The sequence below is a fragment of the Mustela lutreola genome, chromosome 12, assembly GCF_030435805.1.
Source record: "Mustela lutreola isolate mMusLut2 chromosome 12, mMusLut2.pri, whole genome shotgun sequence".
NCBI lineage: Eukaryota > Metazoa > Chordata > Mammalia > Carnivora > Mustelidae > Mustela > Mustela lutreola.
In genome coordinates this window covers 26,997,855-27,020,625 of record NC_081301.1, presented here as the reverse complement: position 1 = coordinate 27,020,625, position 22,771 = coordinate 26,997,855, and the positions used below count along the sequence as shown (strand labels likewise).

Here is a 22,771-nt window from a genome sequence, read left to right as displayed (position 1 = left end):
GAGAAAGAGAATGAATTGAAGTTTATAAAAGAATAAAGATGGAAATATACATCAGTTGAGCCCTCTCGGAAAGCAATTTGGCCATATGTAGTCAAAAGACATGTTTATCGGGGCGCCTGGGTGGCTCAGCGGGTTGAGCCACTGCCTTCGGCTCGGGTCATGATCTCAGGGTCCTGGGATCGAGTCCCGTATCGGGCTCTCTGCTCAGCAGGGAGCCTGCTTCTCTCTCTCTCTCTCTCTCTCTGCCTGCCTCTCCATCTGCTTGTGATATCTCTCTGTCAAATAAATAAATAAAATCTTTAAAAAAAAAAAAAAGACATGTTTATCCCCTGTGACCAAATAATATGTATAGGAAGCCATCCTACAGAATTGAATTTAAAATATCAAAAAGCTATATACATGAAGTTATTCATCCACTGAAACCCTATAATTGCAAAATATTGGAAACAACTTAGTTGCACAACACTGGGGAAATTATTAAATTACAGTACACCTACTGGACAATGTATTACACTGTCATTACATCTACGAAACACAGACACTATTAACCATGTAATATTAAGTGAAAAAACCAGAACACAAAATTGTATGTTACAAGCATACAGCTAAATAAAATCACTTACAAATATTAACAAACAATTATGCCATTTTAAAAAATGGGCTGTGAATGAAGTCAGAAAAGAATAATGAACTCAGAAAAAAACAAAAACAAAATTAAATGAAGAGTATGAATAAGTTACCAACCTTGGCACTCAGAAGCTAATATTTGTACATTTAGGATAAATAGTAGCTATCATTTATTTATTTAGAGTCCAATATGTAGTAGGCACATTACATATGGATTATTTCATTCAATCCTCCAAACAACCTTGTGATATAGGAGCCATTATTGTCCCCATTTTATGTGTGGCAAGGCTAAAGCCCAAGGAGGGGTAAGTAATGGAGACAGAGGCAGAATTAGGATTAACTGCTAGTTCTGCCCAACTCCAGAGGCCACATGGCATTGACAGAGCAGGTGACCCAGCTGGGAAATGACCGCATTCAGTGGCAAGGTCACAAAACATCAACTGGTTCCACAGAAGTAACATGAATTATAATATTTACAGCCAAGAGTGAGCACCTACTGTATACCAGGTATTTTTAGGTATCTCATCTCTAATATTTAATTTTCATAATAACTGAGATAGGATGAACTGTTACCATGAAGCTAAGATTTAGAGAGGTTATCACCCATAACCTCGTAATAGAGTGCACTAGCAGTTGAACCCAGCTCTAGTGACCCCCATGTGCTTTTTTTTTTTTTTAAAGATTTTATTTATTTATTTATTTGACAGAGAGAGAGACCACAAGTAGGCAGAGAGGCAAGCAGAGAGAGAGAGGAGGAAGCAGGCTCCCTGCTGAGCAGAGAGCCCGATGTGGGACTTGATCCCAGGACCCTGAGATCACGACCCGAGCCGAAGGCAGCGACCTAACCCACTGAGCCACCCAGGTGCCCCCCCCCCAATGTGCTTTTGCATTCATTTTACAGATGGGGGCACTGAGGTCCAGAGAGTTAATAAATAAGCATTCAAATGTTGGCAATAGGGTATGAATTTATCAAATTAAAACTACTATAAACTACCAGGAATGTCAGTGGCATCCTGCAATGGTAGATTTTGGGCCAAAAGATCCTTCTCTTGCTAACTTCCTAAGTCACAATACTTTCTTTACCTGTGAAACAGAAATTTTAATGCATGTCTCTCAGAACTGCTTTGAAACTTAAGAAAATAATGGATATAAAAGCATTTCAAAACTATAAAACACAGTCTACACATCAAAAATCAGTATTATAACGATGAAGATTATTTGAAAACATGGGATTATACACACCAAATAACGTTAAATGAAAGCAGAAAACAGAACATAAAATGGTACATATACAAGTGATGATTACAATTGTCTCCTTTGGCTTATTGTCACTCAAGTCCCTTCAGTGCCAAGGACCACACAATCCGACCCTCACAATCATGACCCATCTACCTCAGAGACTTCTTTTGCACATAAAATAAAATTCAACTGCCCTTCCCAGCTCCAATGCCAGGCATGATCTGGCCCTGCCAGTCCCCAACTCATCCCTAGCCAGTCCTCATTCACCCCACCAGAGCCACCGGCTTTTCTGTTCCTTGACTCAGGAGCACACATTGGGTCTCATGGCCATCATACCTTCTGTCTCTCTAGGAATATGGTGCTCCTCATCTCTGAGCTCCTGATCTTCCCCAGCTTTATGTTCAGAGCTCTTGGCTTACCTGTCATAATGTTCCATCCTAAATTAAGTCCCTACCCATAGCCTTGTGGTATCTAACACAGTGCCACAGTGTGTCTGATTTATTGTCTTCCTAACACCTGATATAGATTATTATTTTATTTTTACTTCTGGGATCATGAGTCTCGTATCTGCTTCCCTCACTGAACAGTAAGCTCTGTGAGGACAAGGATCGTGTCTGTCCACTTCTTCACCACACACCCAACACACTCCCCCACATGTAGTAGGTGCTCCGTAAATATGTATTCAAATGAAATAATAAATGACTATGGGTTCTAACTTTCTTAATTCCACAGAATACGAAACTAAAACTCAAGAGAAGTGAGTTTCCCTCAGCCATTGAGGCACATGGTGGCCACACTGGAAGTAGACCTGAATTAAAATTGAATAGAAATCAGAATTACTATCTGGATTTGAACCATCACTACCAGCCCAGGAACAAGGACAAGGAAGAAATTCATCAGCTGGAACTGGAAGTGGGAAGGGAATGTAGAAATTTTTCATCTGCCCTGGAAAATTCTCTAATGGCTTTTAAATGAGGAGTTTTAATTTTTATTTATTTGTTTATTCCTTGTCATTAACCAATGTCCAAATACTGATACTCCATGCAAAAATTAGAATTACCTATTTTCCCAGCCACATGACTAATCAGATCTCACAGAGACAATAAATAGCAAAGGCACAAGAGAGAGGCCATATGGCCCCACACTCCCATCTGTTCCATGGGACCTTGGCCTTTGGCTCAGCCTGAAACTAGAGGAGGATCCTGAGAACTCTGAAGCCCCTCGCCCTTCCTGTCCCAAGCCCTGTTTGTGCTGCAAGACTGCCACCCACACAAGTTAACCGTTACTTTGAACCCAAACTGAGCTTTGCCCCCAACTTTCGTAACTTAGTGTATTCTTTGCCTAACAGCAACAACGGAAAGCTAACCCTGGTTGATGGTCCCCATGAAGGGCATAATTGGGGGCACAAGAGAGGTCCCCAGGATTCATCAGCAAACAAGGAGACAGAGAGAAAGGGCAAATGCTGGCTTTCCACGGGGCTATTCTGGGGTGTACTGTTCAGCACCCAGCTTTCAAACATTCTTCCCGGCAGGAGGACACAAGGCCTCTACAACAGAGGAGCCTCCTTGAGACCTGCAAACTGATGGCCCACTGGACACACTCACCACTCGTTCAGCAAATGTGTTTTCAGCATATCCTGGGTGCCAGGCTCTAGGCCTGAGGGTGTATACTCTAGGATCTGAGAAAATGGGAAATAAGCAATGGTTTTCCACACATTGTAGGCAAGAATTGCCATGGAGCTTCTTCCCCTGTCTAGTGGACAGGGTTGGTTCTGACTATGTGAGCTAACAAAGTGGTACCAAAACCCTTAACAGGTCCCACTGTCTCAAAAATAATCCAGAAATCCAAGCCAGGTGGGTTGGGAAGTAGCTTAAGATCCATGGGCATTAAACTTTGAATGCATACAAAGCAAAGTCCAAAAAAAAAAAAAAAAAAAAGCCTGTAGGGCCACCAAGAAACTGGTTCTGGTGTTCCTTCCATGATTAACCCACTCTCGACCCCTGCCCCGCTGCCTGGAATTCCAAGTTCCATGAACTGGACAAGGGGCAGGTCAGATCTTTCTAGCTCTGACAATCTAAGCATCTGTAACCTGAAGTAAACCACCTTTTTTTCTGGTTCAGCAAAATATATTTTCTTTAGATATCAGGAAGGGAAGAAGGACAAGCCAGTAGGCTTGTGCTGTATCACCTAGAAAATCCCTTTTGAGTCAGGATGCTGTATCTTTACTTCCCCCAACAAAAACTTCCATACGATTACAAATCGCCTTTGACTAAGCCTGCCTATCTCTCCAATCCTAACTTTTTAAACCCACAAGCAATACTAAGCTAGAAGCAGCAAGCTCCAGACTAGTCTGGATAGCCCAACCCCATCTCTTATTCCAGGCCCCTGTGCTCCTGAGTCCTTGCTTTGATGTTGGGGAAATCCCTTCTCTGCTTTGCGTCTCAGTGTTCTTATCTGTAAAATGAGAGGTCTATGCCGGACTACCCTAGAGCCCCACTTTCATTGCTAAGATAATACTATTCTTTCCATCTCTCAGTGGCTAATGGACATACTATGACAGAGACAGTTCCCCATCATGTGACCTGCTGCCACCAGGATGAGAAGAGGCAGTAGTTAAGAAGTCAGGACAGGTGATGAAAACACAGAACCTGGAAACACCAAGACCTGGGAACAGCTATGAGAAACAGGGGCAGAGGCAAGGAAAAAGCCAGAAATGTCAAGATTTTGAGACTGAAAATAGAAAAAATAATGATACTACTGAAAAGCAATTTGGCATAGTGATTTAGAGCACCAATGCTAAAGTCAGGTCATCTAGATTTGAACCCTGCCTGCATTTGCTCCTGACCAGTGGTGCGGACCTCAGACTGATTACTTAATCTCTCTCTGTACTTCAAGTACCCCAGATACAGCACAAGGAAAAAACAGTATTTCATGGGGTTCTAAAGAATTCAACCAATTAATAACCCACTTAAGTGCTTAGCACATGGAAACTCGTTCTAAGTGTTTGCTTTTATTATATTATATAATAATATGTTATATTTTATGATTACAATTATCACCAAGACAGATAAGATACATAGATTCTAGTTTCCACTCTCTAGCTAGTGACCTTAAGATTCAAATCCCTACCTGTAACATTAAGGACTTAAAAAATAAAAATCATTGTTTCTCAGACTATAATACATACTCCTGAGAGATTAAATATGAGGCCTTTGTGAGGATTTTAAACAATTTTCTGTTTTCATTGCAATGGTCATCTAAACAAATTCAAATAAACATAACTGAATTTTCTGAATGCCTACTTTATAACTACTTCTGGCACAAGATTTCAAAGCCCAAGTTTGTATTTGTGTCTGTGATTGTGTTGGCACCAATATAATTATAGCAGACTAATGAGAAAGGAACAGATGCAGACGCAATTTATAAATGATGAGATTGGACCAACTGAAAGCCAAATGACATCAAATGAAGGTCACTAGAAAAGTGGTTGAAGAATGGAATCATTAGCACAAAGTAATATAGACAGTCCAGGCAGCTGTCTTACTATATTAACAATGTGAATTGGATTGTATTGGTTTTGCAATTTTGTTTGCATTTCCTTTGTAAGTATGAACGGGTTGTATGGTTGTGTAATGACCTATAAGTACAGAGGTTTCACATGTGTACACATTTAAATAACATTACAATAAAAAAGAAATTTCATGAACACAAGGAGACCTTGATACTTCTGTTCTTTAAAGAAGGTCTAAGCATTATGCTAGTTTGAGAAACACTAAGTTCTCTCAAAGGTCTCTTATGGTACTTTGAGTCTAAGAAAGATGATCATTTTGGTTATCCTTTTGGTTATAGACCTGTTAAGCCTAGTTAAGATAGCTCAGTAGGGGGGCGCCTGGGTGGCTCAGTGGGTTAAAGCCTCTGCCTTCGGCTCAGGTCATGATCCCGGGGTCCTGGGATCGAGCCCCGCATCGGGCTCTCTGCTCAGCAGGGAGCCTGCTTCCTCCTCTCTCTCTGTCTGCCTCTCTGCCTACTTGTGATCTCTGTCTGTCAAATAAATAAATAAAATCTTTAAAAAAAAAAAAAAAGATAGCTCAGTAGGGATACAGGCTTAGAACTCAGAAAAAAAGGCAAGGCGGGAAACAGATTTAGAAGCCAACTACAGGGGCAGCTCAGTCGGTTGGTTATCTGCCTCTTGATTATGGCTCAAGTCATGCTCTCAGGGTCATAAGAGAGAGACACCCATGTTGGGCTCGGCGCTCAGCAAGGGGTTCTGCTTAAGATTCTCTCTCCCTCTCCCTCTTCCCCCAGCCTCTGCGGGCAATCTCTCTCTCTCTCTGAAATAAATAAATGTCTCTTTAAAGAAAAGAGAAAAAAGAGGCCAACTACAGATCCGTACAGCTAAACCCAGGACACCTAAATGGAGTGTCCAAGAGTGTTTGGAGCTAGACAAGCCAAGAGCTAATGTCTGGGCTTCAGGGAATTCACCATGCCTCACAGCCTTCCCCTTCCTCTGTGTAAAAATACCATTCACCCGAGCATTAAAGATGATCTTCTCAGGATTACGCAAAGAGTTCTATGTCCCATCCAGGAAATGAATGGCTTAGAACCTCCACAGAAATCAAACAAATCTCATTTTTACATTCCTCCTGGCTTACAGTCAGAGCTGAGACAGTCCACGAGAACCAGTCTCTACAGGAGCTGGGCCCTTAACTTACTTAACTCACCTCCCAGAAACAGATGGGGCCTTGGGTGCTCTCGCAGAGCCAACAGACCCCCAGGGCTGCAGTAAAAGGAAAGAGTGGGATGCTCAGAGGCAACTCTGTGACAGATTCCAGAGGTCAGAACCCATGCCTGGGCACTAGCACACACTAAAGCTAACGTTTCTGCCTGGCTCCTAATCTTCCCTCTCTGATAAGCAATAGAGCTACTTCAGGACCACATGGACCTGTGCCCACCAGGGCCAGAGTCATCCAGTCCCTTTGAGAAAACCGAGAGGATTCCCTCTCCTCCTTCCTCCCACCCCTAACTCTAAACCATGAAGAAAAGCAAGAGAGAACACTGCCCCCACCACCACCACCCCAACCCACCACCCCGCATCGGAGAATCCCAGGCTTACTGTTTGTCTTCTTCTGAAAGTGAGGTTCTTCCACAGCAGCAACCTCAGCTGAGGCCAGTAAGCCATGTTACCGCTGCTAGCACCCCCAGCAGATGCGTGTGGCTCAGGAGCCCGTGGAGGCAGTGGCCGCAACTCACGGCAGGGCCGCTGTGGCTGGTCATTAACTGAAAGATAAAGCAGGAGGGGAGAGCGCTATCAGCTGCTGCTCCAAAGCCAGACGCCAGGGAGGGCTGCTGCTCCAGCCCCCTCACCTTAAACCTCAGGACCCGGATGGGCATCCTCATTGCTCTCAGGAAGTCCCGAGTGCCCAGCTTCTGGCTTCAGGGTTTTCCTGTAAACCCAAATTCTGGAGGCTTTCCAGCAGCCGCCTGGAAGCTAGTCATTATAATTCTAATCATTTTAGCTCCATGGCTGTGATCGTCTGGGATTGAAAAATGCCCTTATGAAAACAAACTCAAGTGTTGGGTCAAAACACTGAGGTTGGAAATGGCATATGGGAATCCCAGAGACCCGCCACCCCTAAGAAAATGCCTCCCTTCTGATAAAATGTTAGCCGCGGTTATAAACTTTGCCTCGAATCTGGAGTAATTTCTGCTATTCCTTGAAAATCTGCTGTGGGGTACATTTTCATCTGGCCACACAGTTGTGTCCTTCAAATGATAAATGGCACCATCGAGAAAGCAAGTTTCCCAATCTGGAAAGCCACAGTGCATGGGAGAAGACCCTGAGGAAACACCGGGAAAGTGTCATTGACACCTGGTTCCCAGATGATGGGGCCAATCCCGGCGCTGTGTGTCTGTGGAAAGAAAACAACACTCCGTGGAGAAACAAGTCAGCGAACGCAGGCGGAGAGCATCACCGGTGAGAGCAGCAAGCTCCCGCTGTCCAGACACATGCACGCTCTGGCTCTGCTCCACCTGCGCCTGCTTACGGCCAGGCTGCTCTGCCCGCGCCTGCGCACCGGCCCGGCTCCGCCGCATCAGGGGCCACGGGTACCACGGCGGGGACTGCTTCCCTGTGGTGGGAGAAGGGATGGTTCTCATAAACGGGGGATACAACATTCTATGTTTCCCGGCTGCCCCTCAACAACTGTATTTATTAAATGCTGGAATTTATACTAAGCACCTGTACTAAAATTAAAGTTGGAGAAGGGGCAGAAAGTAAAAATAAATAAATAAATAAATAAATAAATAAAGGTGGAAGAAGAAGGGAGGGACACACAGTCAAAGCTAGGCTCTGCGGGCCCTCCGTAGTCACGAACTCTTGCTCAGAAACCAGCTTTACTTCTAAATAGCTCAGTTTATCATGGTGGCCCCGAGTGGAGGGGGAGGTGGGAGTGGTAGATTAGGCATGAGGAACAAATAGCAAAAAGAACGAATGCAGTGACTACCTATGGATACAAAACCAAGTATTGGACTAAAATTTGAGTCCAGGGGCGCTTGGGTGGCTCAGTGGGTTAAGCCTCTGCCTTCCTCTCAGGTCATGATCTCAGGGTCCTGGGATCGAGCCCCTCATCGGGCTCTCTGCTCGGCAGGGAACCTGCTTCCTCCTCTCTCTCTCTCTGTCTCTGCCTGCCTCTCTGCCTACTTGTGATCTCTCTCTGTCAAATAAATAAATAAAATCTTTGAAAAAATATAAAAATAAAAATCTGTTGAGTCCAAATGAGATCTCAATGCAAAGATCAACCTCTAGCAGGATTTTACTCTTTAGTCACTTACCCTTCAAGGACTTGCATTCAAAACCTCCAGAGAAGATAAGAGATTGGAGGGAGTTTTCAGTGTCAAAGAAGAAAGAGTGACCCTACTATTACATTATGTTGTTGTTGGGTTTTTTTTAAGATTTATTTATTTATTTATTTGTCAGAGAGAGAGAGAGAGCGCGAGCGCGCACACAACCTGGCAGAGTGGCAGGTAGAGGTAGAGAGAGAAGCAGGCTCCCTGCCAAGCAAGGAGCCAGATGTGGAACTCAATCCCAGGACCCTGCAATCATGACCTGAGCCGAGGGCAGCGGCTTAACTGACTGAGCCACCCAAGTGTCCCTGTATTTTAATTCATTCATTGACAACCAGACAAATCGGGAATTCCTCCCAAATATTCAAGCTTTAGGACCTCTTTTTTCTCTTTATCATTTGCTCAGCAAATCTCTAGGACATGGACCCTCTCCTCAAATTTCTCACCCCAGAAAGAAGAGTTAAACCAGCAATTCATCCGTTCTGTTGGCAATTTGATTGTTTAAAGATGTCAACTGACCTCCCAGGCACTGAGAGCTAGAATGGGACTGTGAGACATGTTTGTAATCCCAAATTGTTTTGTAAGTGGCCTAGCATAGGGCCTGCATTCCAGAAACACTGAAATAAACAATTAGCTAGGTTTTTCTCATGCAAAAGCTGCCCTCCAGAAATTACTTAGTTGATTTAGAAGCTACAGGAATCTTTTCAGATCCCCAAAGTAACAGTGAGGAGGTTGAAATGCAAGTTTGTAATTTCAAAAGGACAATTAACTTAGCAGAAAGAGCCCCAATAGGGAGTAACCCCAGCTTCCCAACTATGGGCCCTTGGCCAAGCCTTTATACTCTATGGGCACTAATTTCCCCCATCAAAATAATGCAGATGACAATAACTACCTTGCATGAGTGTTCAAAGACTAAATAAGATAATATAAATAAGTTCCTGACACAGTACATGGCACACTGTAAATGCCAAAGAAATGAGTTCCCTTCTCCTCACTTTTGTCTGTTCTATCAGTACCTTCTAACAGAGAAATGGTTATGTCCTGTCCAAACATTTATTTCTATTCCATTATTTCTAGCAAAACCATCATGGGTTTCAGGAAAGGTAGTAGGGGCCAGGTAGGAAAGACAAAATCTGAATAGCCTAGTGTTAGAGACCCCCATGGTCAAACCCGAGCACAGACCCCCCCCCCCTAATCTGAGGGGGAAATCTCAGCAGAAAATAAGACACACCTCGATAGAGTGTTCATGAATTGAGAAAGGCCAGGAAGAGGTTTTTTTGGGGACTCTTTTCCTTTAAGTAGAGTTTCTGGATCTCCAGACAAGGGTTCTGGGCCCAGGGACCCTCCAAGAGACATAGAGAGAAGGTTGTCAGGAAGAAGTAGCCCAAAGCAGCACTGGAGACTCTGCTCTGGCTTCGCTGGGTGCACACAGACAGGCTTCTCTTCCCAAATGCCCCTCGCAACTTGGCATGGCCCTGGCCTTCTGTGTAATTCCCTCCTCCCACTTCAGAACACAGCGATCAGAGCAACTCTGTCCACAGAGGAGGGTTTGGCAATGCCCAAAACGCCCTGCTCAGGTAACTGAAGCCAAAGGGATATTTCTACATTAGTTTTCCAAGGAAGTGAACAAACAAACCAAAACCAAGAAGAATGCAGTACTATGTACTAGATTTCTCAATATTTCAAAGTTAGTCCCACTCTTGCTTCTGCCCTTATGCACATTTCCAGTTACTGGCTGGAAAGGGTCCTACTTCACAATCACCGCCAGTCAATAGGCCACTCTCATCCCACTCCTGGGTGGCCACAGCAGCCACGTCACTGGTGTCCCTGCCTCCAGTCTTGTCCCCTCCCATCCATTTATCACAAAGCAGCTGCAGTTGTTGGATGGATGAATTGTGTATCCACATATGCTATCCCCCTCTCAGAAGCCTTTGTCAGCTCCCCACCGCCCTGAGGACGAGGTCCACTCCGTATGATGGTTTAGCCAGTCTCCCTGATGACTCCTACTCCTCTCACACTGCTCCCCACCTCCCAAACCCTGCCCAGAAGAAACTGCTTACAAGCTCTGAATGGGTCAAACTCTCTCCTACTCCTCGGTGTGTTCTCTGTCCCAGAAACCCTTTCTCCCAGTACTGTCAGCCTGGCTAACTTTTCCTCAATCTTAGGTCTCCATTTAGCTGCCCCTTGCCTGGATCCTGCCTTGATGACCTCCCCGGCACCGACACCTGGGTTAGGAGTCCTTCCGGGGTGCTTTCAGGGATGCCTCTGTTTTCCCCGGAAGCATTTCTCTCACATTCTGAGTCTGCAGGGACCATTTCTGTTTCCTTCATCACTGTGTTCCTAGTACCTGGCATGTGGTAAGCAGTCAGGGAATGTTTGCTTACTTAATTAACTAAGAGATGGACAAGAGAAATAGGGTTTCAGGATGTAAGGGCGGTGGCATTCCTGGGCCTGCGGTAACTGATTTCTCAACCTTGATTAACCGATTCCAGCAAATTGTCCCCAGAGAGGGAACTCTAGGTTCATCAGGCTTCTACCACACAGTCTGCAGCCACAAAGGACTGCTGAGCTTTCCCAGGTGATTCCTGGGGCATCCGGGAAAATGTAATTAAATCACGGTCTACTTCCCACAAACACCAGGTTTAGCTAAGGCCTGAGCAAGCCATCCCCAGGCCAGCAGAGCCAGGAAATCTGCCTTCTGCCAATCTCCGTGCTCACGTCCTAGGTGCTGCTCTTTCTCTCCAGCTCTTGGCATCAGTCACTCAGGTGGACCATCTTTTGCCAAATATAACATAGTTTCCACACCCTCACCTTCTTTTGTACAGTATGGACCTTTTTCAAATCTTTTGCTAGTTTTTAAGTAGGCTCCATGCCCAGTGTGGAGCCCAGTACAGAGCTTGAACTCATGACCCAGAGATGAAGACCTGAGCTGAGATCAAGAGTTGCACACTTAACTGACTGAGCCACCCAGGTGCCCCCAGGACTTTTCAACTCTTTAACCAGTTTTTTAGAGAAATTTTCACTTCAAATGCCCCTGGTATTATAAAATTATTAGTAACTAGAGAATACAACAGGCTGCTAAAACTTAACCTTCTCAAATAAGCAAAGGTGCTCAACATCATTAGTTGCAGAGAAATGCAAATTAAGAACACAATGAAACACTACTACACATCTGCTGGAAGTATAAAGATTTAAAAAAAAATTTTAAGATTTTATTTATTTATTTGACAGAGATCACAAATAGGCAGAGAGGCAGGCAGAGAGAAAGGAGGAAGCAGGCTCTTCGCGGAGCAGAGAGCCCGATGGAGGGCTCGATCCCAGGACCCTGGGATCATGACCTGAGCCGAAGGCAGAGGCCTTAACCCACTGAGCCACCCAGGCGCCCCAAGATTTTTAAAAATTTTAAAGTGATAGCAAGTTATGTGAAGCAACTGGAACTCTCACGTGCTGCTTATGGGAATGTAAGATGGAACAGATACTTTGTAAAACAGTTTGGCGATTTGTTGTAAAGTTACACACAGACTTATGATACAGCCCAGCCACCTCATGCTAGGTATTTACCCAAAAGATAGAGGATGGTCTATGTTCAAGCAAAGACTTGTGTGTGAATGTTTATAGAAGTCTTACATGGACTTATATAGCCGAAACTGAAAATAACCCAAATGTCTATCAACTAAGGGGTAGATTTAAATGGAATACTACTCAGCAATAAACAAAGAACAAACTACTGATAGGTACAACAGCATAGATGAATCTCAAAAGCCTTACGCTAAGGGAAATGTGCAAGACACAAGAGACCACCTATTAGAGGACTCCTTCTACAAGACATTCTGAAAAGGTAAAACAATGGGGACAGAAATCAGATCAGTGGTAATGGGTGGAGGTAAAAACAGGTTGCAAAAGGAGTATTGGCCGATGGAAATGTTCTAGATCATGATTCTGGCAGTTATTAGGAAACTATAGAGACATCAAAACTCATCAAACTGTATATGTTAAAAGGGTAAATTTAACTGTATGTAAATTCTACATCAATAACCTGACTCCCTCCCCCCAAAAATCACTTGCCTTCCATTTTAATAGTTAATCTATTCCATACATCCAATCATGCCTTTGAGGACCTGGGACTGTGTGTAAAGTCTGATTATTGTGTGATTCACTAGCAAGGTGAACAGTTGATAAAATATTCACTGCATATTCATTCAACAAATAAGGAAGCCTTCACTCCGCAAGGATCCCTTTAGCACAATAAATATTACTGAGTGCCTATTATGTGCCTGGTTCTGTTCTAGACACTGGAGATTCTTCAGTGAACAAAAGAGGCAAAGGTCTTGTTCCTGTGGAACTTCTACTCTAGATGGAATATAGACAAATCGCAATGGGTTGTTAAGGCAGTGGGCGGTAGGAGTAATGAAGAAAAATACAGCAGAGTCAGGGGAAAGTATGGGGGGAGGGGTAACTCCTTTCTGAGGAAGTGCCTTTAGGACAGTGAAATGACACTGGGCTGTGCTAGTAGCAAAAGGGTCACCAAATGACAGCTGAATTCTTTCAACTTTTCCCTAAACCAATACCCGGAATGTCAGATAGACTTAGTGACACTGCCAAAAGAAACAAGAAAAAACAACAACAACAACACCTAATTATAGGTTTGCAGAAGGCTTGGTGTGAAGAGGAAAATAGATGACCCCAGTTAGCACCTACCCCACTGCTCTCCCACGCCCTTCCTCACCAAAACGTGTGGCTCTTTTGAACACCACGTGTAGATTTCAAAGAGAGATGAAAAATATAAAGAAGAAACGAGGGGAGAGAAAGAAGAAGTCCTGCTCAAAACCAAGGTAGGAGGGTTTTTTCCTCACTTGGCAAAGCCAAAAGAAAAACAGGAACTACTTCCCGTGACTGCCTTCTACCCTTCCCAGGCATTAAATCTGTCTACGGAAATGTAACAGGGGAGAAAAAATGCACATGTTTGCACTGCTGCCAGGATCTCCTCCTAGTCTCTACAGTAACCAAAGGGTGGGTTGGCCATTTTCCTTCCGCAAGAACGCTGGGAGCACAAGAAGCCAGGACTTACAACTATAGACCTGAGCTTCCATCTAAGGCCGGGCGGGGGACAACCATGACGATAACACCTCAGCCAGGACACATGCCAGAGGAGGACCGTCCTCAAGCAGGGACCACACCATCACCACTTCTCACTGGGGCAGAGAAGTTAGCCCCTCTAGGCAGAAGAGAACAAGCCCTCACAAAGCCCTCCTCCAGCCGGTTGTCTCCTCAGATAGAAAGAGTTCCATGTGGTTTTGGAGACCCATTCCTACCACACCCCTGTCCCAACTTTAGAGAGAAGCTGAAGGCTCCAAAAAAGCAAGTGACTTGCCCAGACTCAACCCCTAGAGTTAGAGCTACCCCCACACTCCTCAAGAAGTAACTTTTTTCCAACAACTGTTCTATGCTCTTTCCTATTATCATATTTCTCTTATGGTTCTGTTCATTCTCCCGAACACATTTTTCTTACAAGTTCTACCCAAATAGTTCCTACACCCAGAACATGCAGTCAGCAACTGGTTTTCATTTTTCCCAAACAGTGGTCTTATAACTGTCAGTTCTTTAAATTTTCAATAAACAAACAAAGTGTATGTTCTGCTTCATTGACAAATATCTACATAGTTACTAGGAGTGAGACAGAAGTTGAAATTTGTGACAACAGCTTAGCATCTTAGCATCTCTCCCGATGAAACCTCTTATATCAACTAACAGCCCACCAGTAACCTACAAAGCAGCAGGTAGATTTCAGGCAGAATTGAACCATATCACATATGAACTGAAAATGAGTTGGCACTAAACCTTAACTGATCGTCTATTCATGAGATGTTGATACAAGAGAAAGAACCCCCGATGTAGATGCCTCCTCATCTCCAGAGAGATATGGAAAGTCCTGCAAAATTAGGATAGGAAACCCATAAAGCCAGCAGAGCGTGCTTGCTTTGGAAAAGGTCTGTTCTTTAACTGCATCTCTGAGCACATGGCTCTGGATCAGTAACCACATTCAGGGAAAAGGCTAATGAGATTACTGACAAGTCAGAAAACCGGGCTGCCGCAGGTTCACTGCACCCATGACTGAAGACAGGATGGGGCTGCTGCGATGGGAAGAAGACATTTGGACTGTGACTTCTCCCCAGCTGACCCTGGCTTTAGTCAGTCTAAAGCTCATTTGACTGCCTCAGTTTAACTCCTCTGGGTTCCAGATGCCACCGAGCTCTCCACCTGTACTTAAAGCCATCTTGGCTAATCCCCTCAATTCCACCCCTCGCACTTCCTAACCATCCTGTAGACCCATAAACTTGGTGAAACTGGCCTTAATTGTCACTAGAGCCTACAGAAAGATCACTTGTGGTACTCAACCACCCCTAAGGGTGTATTCCTACTTAAACCGTAACATTTTAATACTCAAATTTGAGGAGAAAAAAGATGTAAGAAATCCTCCAAGATAAAAAGTCAAGGATAAAAGGAAGCCATTCTATCATTCAAGAAGATTTTGATTATTATAGAAGAGGCTCTGCTGCTATCACAATACCCATTTTTAAAATACAGATTCAATGAATTCTAGCAATTCTAACAATCTGTGATTCCGGGGACCTTTTTAAAAAATATCAAATGCATCATACTTGATTATTACTACCAATTAGTTTATAGAGGAATATATATTCAATTTCCTGGACAAAAGTATCTGCTAATAGCTAATTTCAAAATGAAGGCTACGAAATGAATACATAAATGAATACATAAAAACTGAAAGAGATCCACAAATACTATCAAATCCATAACTAGCCCTGGAGAAGAATCATTCCTCCTGTAGTTCACGATTCTATTTTAAAGGAGACTCACAAGGTTTAAATCTATTTCTATCACATCACCGATATTTGGACAAAGATCCTAGTTATCACTCTCAACATGGCGGTTGCTACTTTGCTCAAACAGTCTCAAGACTTCTAAAACTGTCAAGAGCCACAGGTTCCAAAAGCAAATCCATCCTGTACCCAAGTCCTTGTTTCACTGTTGTAGAATTATGGAGAAATTCTAACAAAATGTTAGAGATAGCCCTTCTCCCCCTGCTGATTTCCATTAAACAAACACGGGCCAACCTTCAAAGGAAGACTTCAACAAACAATACAACTATTTGCTTTCTCTCTGGTGGGGGGCAGGGAGGCGGGCAGTGGTTACCCAGGACGCAGGAAAAAGAACCTTTCCTGTTGAAAAGAAATTAACCTGTCAACATTATAGATCATAGAAAAACATTTTTTTAAAAATTTTATTTATTTATTTGACAGACCGAGATCACTAGTAGGCAGAGAGGCAGACAGAGAGGGAGGAAGCAGGCTCCCAGGCGAGCAGAGAGCCCAATGTGGGGCTCGATCCCAGGACCCCGAGCTAATAACCTGAGCCAAAGGCAGAGGCTTTAACCCACTGAGACACCCAGGCACCCGAAAAACATTTTTTTTAACCACCCTCATAATGCCAAAATAAGAAGGACGTGCAAGAGAAGGAACTATTGAAGTCACAAACCCCCTGCGCTGTAGAAACACAAGCAAGCAAGTCTCCAAGAGCAATCAATCCTCTATTTGCAGACTATCATGTTCCTTCCCTCTCGTTGTTGCAGGAGGGTATTCCAAGAGAATATTAGGATAAAAGGCTTCGTGACTGGATCAGCAAAAACCACTTTGTTTGGCTTACATCTCTGAAGGGTCAACATCTTCAGATGTCTAAACTTCTCCTAGCCTGAAGGGTTTAATTTTATAAAAGTGCTCAAAGGACTTGGGGACAGAAAAACCCAAATCCCTTCACTGGCTTCCCCCCTTCCTTTGGGCCTATGCTACTTTACAGGAAGCTCCCCCCAACCATCCTTAACTCTTTTATTTTCTTGAATTACCTGGCCTAGCAGCAAGAAGGGAGGTTTTGGAGTCAGAGAAAACTGGGTTGGAATCCTGACTCTGCTCAGCAGAGCGCTGGGACTCTAGGGACTCTGAACCCCTGGATCCTCTTCATAAAATAGGACTAATAATGTATACAAAACATTAAGTCAGTTCCTGGAACAAAGTAAGTGTCCAGTAAATGGTAGCTATTATAATGATTAGTGCTGCTGACTTCACAGGGTGAAGCATTCATGAAGGGTGGGGCACAAAGTGGGCCGTTTATTAAAGGAATCTCTCTTCTCTCGTCTTTGTTCACAGAAGGTACTATTTCCCTCAAAGGCCTTTACAAAATGAACTGGAGCTCTCTCCAGGGCCCAGCTCAATGTGACGGGGTGACCCTGAAATCCTGGTGCCACTTCTGGCATTGCTTTACCACAATACCCCCTCTCAGGGACCCCCACCGCTTACTTATACAATTGTCTCCACACTCTTGGCAATTGGCTCCTATTCTTCATGGAAGCACGCTGCTGCCTTCCTCCAAGTCCTCAGGGCCTGGCTCCAGGTCCCTCTCCACCCCACTTGCTGCAGTCACTATGCCAACTACCTACTTGCTATCTGGACCTTCTATTTCCTCTATCTTCTCAGCTCTCCTTACAGTCTTCTCCAGGGCACTGACCTATCGGGTGATCCCTGCTAAAACTGTAAGCCACGTGCACGGAGCAAGCTAGTCTGTCTCACCATCTTATTCTCTGCCATACGAACCCCAGTGGCCCGGATGACTCCACGCTCCATAAACATTTGAGGAAAGAGGGCTTCTGAAGTCCGACCTCAGGAATGGGAGAGAAGAATTAAAACAGGTTGCCTACAGAAACAAATCAGAAATTGCATTGAAAGGAAAGGTTCAGTTAGTTCAAAAGCATGACAAAATTTCCAGCTGTGCTCCAAGAAACTCGGGTTCAAGCTGGAGCACCTTTAATTTGGTTGTTCTCAAAGCTGCTCTAATTTGCTGGGAAGCACATTTATTTTCACTGCGTTCATGTGAGCAAAGAAGAATCTATAATTTTCCAGACATAGGCTCTAGAACCCCCATTAAGCATGCCAGCTTCAGGAACTCCTCCTCTGGGGGCTCAAGCCTAAACACAAGACTACCAGCACTGCTCAGGACTCTTGAACTCTACACCCATAGGCTCAAGTCAAAATCTCGCTCAATGAAGCATAGCAACACCTGGGTAAAACTTTTGCACCTCAATACTTTATTCCCTTTACTTTATTCCCTTTACTTTTGCCAAAACGAGTTATCTAATCTCCAGGCTTTTGTCCAGTTCTAGCTCACTCGGTGTGTGACCAAACCCAGCAATCTTGTCCAGAACACCTTTCACCAGCCAGCTCTTACGGCTGAGAAGGCTTGTGTCCTGTGTCTACGACGCTTGCTTCTGCAGCCCAGCAGGGACCAGGTAACTAGGCAAGTGGGAATTTACTCCTGGTTCTTGGCCAGACACACAGGAGTGCAGGTAAGCCCTGCCCTCCCAACTTGACCATTGAAGTCCTTCTCTAGAGTGACCCAAACAAACCATGTTGCTGGCTCTTGCTAAGAAGAGGAATAAGATCACAAGTTTAAATCCGCATACTTGTGATTCTGAAAAATAAAAACTGAAGGATCTTAGCCTTTTTTTTTTTTAAAAAAAAAGTACTAGCCACATGAACTCTATTATTTGAGGTTTGGGAGGTTCTTCTCAGAGGAAACAGAGTTGCCTTATTCCAATATTAATATGATGATAAGTATTCCTTCTAGAAAGCAGGGTCGCTGAGATTTTCACAAGTCAAACATTTTATGTGTCATATTTTAAAAAGTGCTCAAGGAGAAAACAACATGAAACTTGGGTAGAACTCTTGCTAGCCTACTTTTTTCAACAGTGGTTTTATAGCGGCATTTAAATACCTACACAATCAGGCAGCCATGCTAAGCATCTACTTCAGGAGAGCACCAGCATCCCCAAACGGAGCTCAGCATAAAGAACAGAGTGCCTTTTGGTCCCTGAATCCCACGGGGGCACCAGCACTCCCCTTAATGGAACCCACTGTCAGACAACCCTCCGTTTGCTCAGCAGAGGAGGAGAAAGCCAAGCTGTGATCATGTGAAATGTGACCGGGATTAAAAACTGGAAAATGGCACTAATTCCACTAAATTTGCAAATCCTGCAAAAGGACTGACAACTGAATAAACATAACTTGACCAAAGGCTTTCTTTCTCTTGAATTCAAGGTCCTTGTTCAATGAACACAATCATTAAAGTTAAACACACACACACACACAGCAGTCTGCCTTGAATCACAATTCATCTTAACCAGCCAAAATTAGCACAGGGTTTTGTACTTTTGCATAAAGGAAACAGATCCCAGCAAAGGCTGAAACTTCAGCACTGCTGTGGGGATTTCCTTCCGATTCAAACTCATAACCAAAGAGCGTTTTTACTGCAGAGAGAGAACGAAAAAAAAAAAAAAGTTGAAAAACCCCCTTAAGATTCAAACTGGATCAACAGACAATGAGGCGAGCCCAATTTTCAAGGATTCAGTGTCCATTGTAAGCTGAAAAGGACAGACCTTTATAGACACAATTTCTTTTTTCTCTCCTGAAAGGACACTATAAATATCACCCAAAATGTTGGTACATCAGTAAGAACCCCGGATTAAAGACATACGGGGCCAAGTTTTTAATTTCCAGTTAATGACCGCCGGGGTGTGAATCTAGGCGAGTCCCTCTCCTGCTCTGAGCCACAGTACAGAAAACAAGTCTTGATGATGAAGAGGTTGGAGGAGAAGATCTTCTGAATCTAAAAAAAACTGCCTGGAGCTTGGGGATCAGACTCGAGTTTGAATCCCAGGCATTGCCATTAGCGAACTACGTGAACTGAACAAGTTACTAACCCACTCTCTGTATCAGGTACACCATCTGAAAATGGTGGCGCCCTCCACATTCCCCCAATGTGAGAGGAGGCCACATAAGAAGGATTTAAGAGCTACTCAAATTCCAGAGCCTGGGTTGCTCAGTTGGTTAAGTTTCTGCCTCCAGCCCAGATCAGGACCTGGGGTCCCGGAATCGAGCCCCCCGGCTCGGTGGGAAGCCTGCTTCTCCCTTTGCTCTTCCCCCAACTCATGCTCGCTCTCTCTCTCAATCTCTCTCTAATAAATAAATAAAATCTTTAAATAAAAAAAAGAGCTACTCAAATTCCACTTGGAGGATTTTAGATGGCCAGGCACAGTATTAAACCCGGACTCACACCATGAGAAAAATTTAATCTTTTCAGCATTTTTTGGGCCTTTACAAAAATTTTTGTTACATTAAGGAGAAAGTCTGTGTTTGGCCTTTTCTTCAGCACCTCTTTAACACAGACCAATTCCGCTTTTTAACAAAGTAAGAAGAAGTGTCACAGTCCGTTAGCATGTTTCGAAAACAAGTTTATTTTATAGACAAGACTGTTGAGAAAAGTTGTTTTCACTCTATTTTGTGACTAAGCTTTTATTTGAGGCAACTGTGATCAGTTCTCAATTTAGAGGACACACGTAAGGTTGACTTTTAAAAATCCATTAATGATTACAAAAACGTGGGTCAACTGAAATAACTTGAATGGGTGATGTGCCGCCTACCAAAGATACAGTGACAATGACAGGAGGTGACCTGGTGGAAGGCCTAGTCCTCGGCCGTGCTCGCATCTACCCACGGCTGGCGGGAGGAATGTCAGTCAGTGAGGAACAGGAGCAGAGGGCATAGTGCAAACAGAAGCAGCCGCAGAGGATGAATGTGAGACTCCAGAACAATGAGAAGCCAAAAACTAGCCAGGAGGGGCTCCTCAAGTCAAAGTCAGAGGTATGAGGAAAACCTGTAGAGGGAGATTCAGTTAACAAATTGTTATTAAGCCACACTCATCACTGGCGAAAAACCGAGTCAAGTTCAGGGATGCCTCTTATAATGGAGGACAAAGCTGTGAAAAGTCTTATTTCAAAGAGCCCTGAATGCCAAGCTAAAAATCGTTATGGTGGCAGAGCCTCAAAGTCTTTTGACATTTGTTCAGAACCCCAGCACTTTACACAGTGTTTGAAAAAATCTCTGCTGAAGAAACGAAAACCAGTTTCGTGGTAGTTTCTGCATATTAACACATTTTTCTAATCATTCATCTTCCTCTTCCCTCCCTCTTCCACTACCAAGGACCACACCTCACCCCAGCCACCGCCACCTCCATCCCAAAGTCCTGCATCTGGGAGTAGAGAAGGATGCTCAGGTCAATGTAAACTCTAGTTTGGGTCTTCACATACTCGCTGCCTTTCCAAGGAAAGCTATCGCTTCCCTCAGTGTTGCCTTTATGACAAACTTCGATCATCTAAACACCAGATGCAATCGATTTCACACTGCCACCGCCTTGGGGACTTGCTTCTTCAAGGAAACAAGCTTGGTTTGACCCTTGGCAAAAGCAATTATTCCCAACCTGGCATCCCACAGGAATTTTGCAAAGCAAGTGTAAATAGGGATATGAAACTTCTTTGCGGCATCTTTCCTCCTCTTGTGCCCCCTTCCTCCAAGTCTAAAACCTCTTGTTCCTTTTTCTCCCTTCTTCTTCCTTCTGGTCCCAATCTGTTTTGATCTCTGTAACAACAAATTCAGGACAATGCTTCAGAAAGCTCTGTGTCTTGCCCACCTACCCCCAGTGAGAGTCTACTGCGGTATTTAGGAATATCCTTATCTGGTTAGTCCAATTCTCATCCTCTCATGGGCACCGGCACTCCTTTCCACATAATTGCTTGAATAGGACTACGGCGTGAGTATGAGACGCAAAACCTATACCCATAATGGAGATATATCCAGGCCTGAGAGTCCAAATGAATATTTTATCTCCGAGAGATCCTCCAAATGGTGAAGTGTAGACAAGAACGATATCTCAATAAATCATATTTGCTCTATTGAAATGTATTGAGATGAACCAACTCCCCCTTCCTTTGCATTTCAGATGAGAACGCCTTTTTGGATCTATGATTCACAACTTCCTCCATTAACACAGATAAAAAGGCAATTTTAACAGCTTTTTGCCTGTACTTTCCTCTCTTCCCATCACCTTTTTTTTTTTTAAAGATTTTATTTATTTATTTGACAGAGAGAGATCACAAGTAGGCAGAGAGGCAGGCAGAGAGAGAGAGGAGGAAGCAGGCTCCCTGCTGAGCAGAGAGCCCCATGCGGGACTCGATCCCAGAACCCTGAGATCATGACCTGAGCCGAAGGCAGTGGCTTAACCCACTGAGCCACCCAGGCGCCCCTCCCATCATCTTTCTGTGTCACCTTCACACTCATCAGGAATACTCGTAGGCATTTCCTGGGCGTCTTCTCTCAACCTCACAAAACCCACATGATCTGTTACACTAATGTTGAGGAGGCCCTGCAGGATATATCTCTGAGCAGCCACAATCAAAGAATCATCCTTTTCCTAAATTCAGACCTAGAGCTGGAGGATGTAAACATTAGAAGGGCTCTTTAAAAGTCATGTGCTTCCTCCGCTTTCATTTTATAAACCAAGAACGTAAATCCTGGAAAAAGTAAAATGACTTCCCTGAGGACACATGGCTCTTTAGTGGATTTCTGAAATTATATGTAGAATATAATTATATGTAGTTACACATAAAATTTGAAATGTACATAACTATGTATGTTTTTTCTGAAGAGAATCCATTGTTTTCATTATATGCTCAAAATTGTTAAAAATCCTCTCCCAATAAATGATTGGTTATATATGTAAAAATTTTTTTCTGGGAAATGTCCCACACTAAATACCAGTTATGATAAAACATCTGGACTTCAAGACTAGCCAGATAAAATGCTTTGGCTTCCAAAAGCTTCTTGGAAGTTGGATTTGGCATAGAAAATGCTGCAGAGTTTTAAACAAATACACACACATACACACACACAGAATGAAGAACAGATCTTATGCATAAAAGGTTATTTTGTTATTTTCAAAGTATTTAAATTCTATATTCCTTGGTGAATTATCTCATTCTTGTCTTAAAAATTAATTAATGTGCAAATCAAAGTATTTGACAGTGAGATGTCACAGATTAAAGCATTTTCGCAAATCACAGCTGCCTCAAAAAAGAGAAATGAAACTGAATGGAATCAGA

At 43.6% G+C, this 22,771-nt stretch overlaps 1 protein-coding gene across 3 annotated transcripts in view; it reads right to left on the bottom strand.

Moving 5' to 3' along the window:
- The window catches only part of ABCA1 (ATP binding cassette subfamily A member 1), a 128,159-nt gene that overhangs the window by 100,041 nt on the left and 5,347 nt on the right, over nucleotides 1–22,771 (bottom strand). For all 3 annotated transcript variants that reach the window (XM_059143293.1, XM_059143292.1, XM_059143294.1), the window contains exon 2: nucleotides 6,980–7,143. In XM_059143293.1, coding sequence (XP_058999276.1) covers nucleotides 6,980–7,045 — 66 coding nt within the window. In that variant the 5' untranslated portion in view covers nucleotides 7,046–7,143. The remainder of the gene's footprint in view (nucleotides 1–6,979; nucleotides 7,144–22,771) is intronic.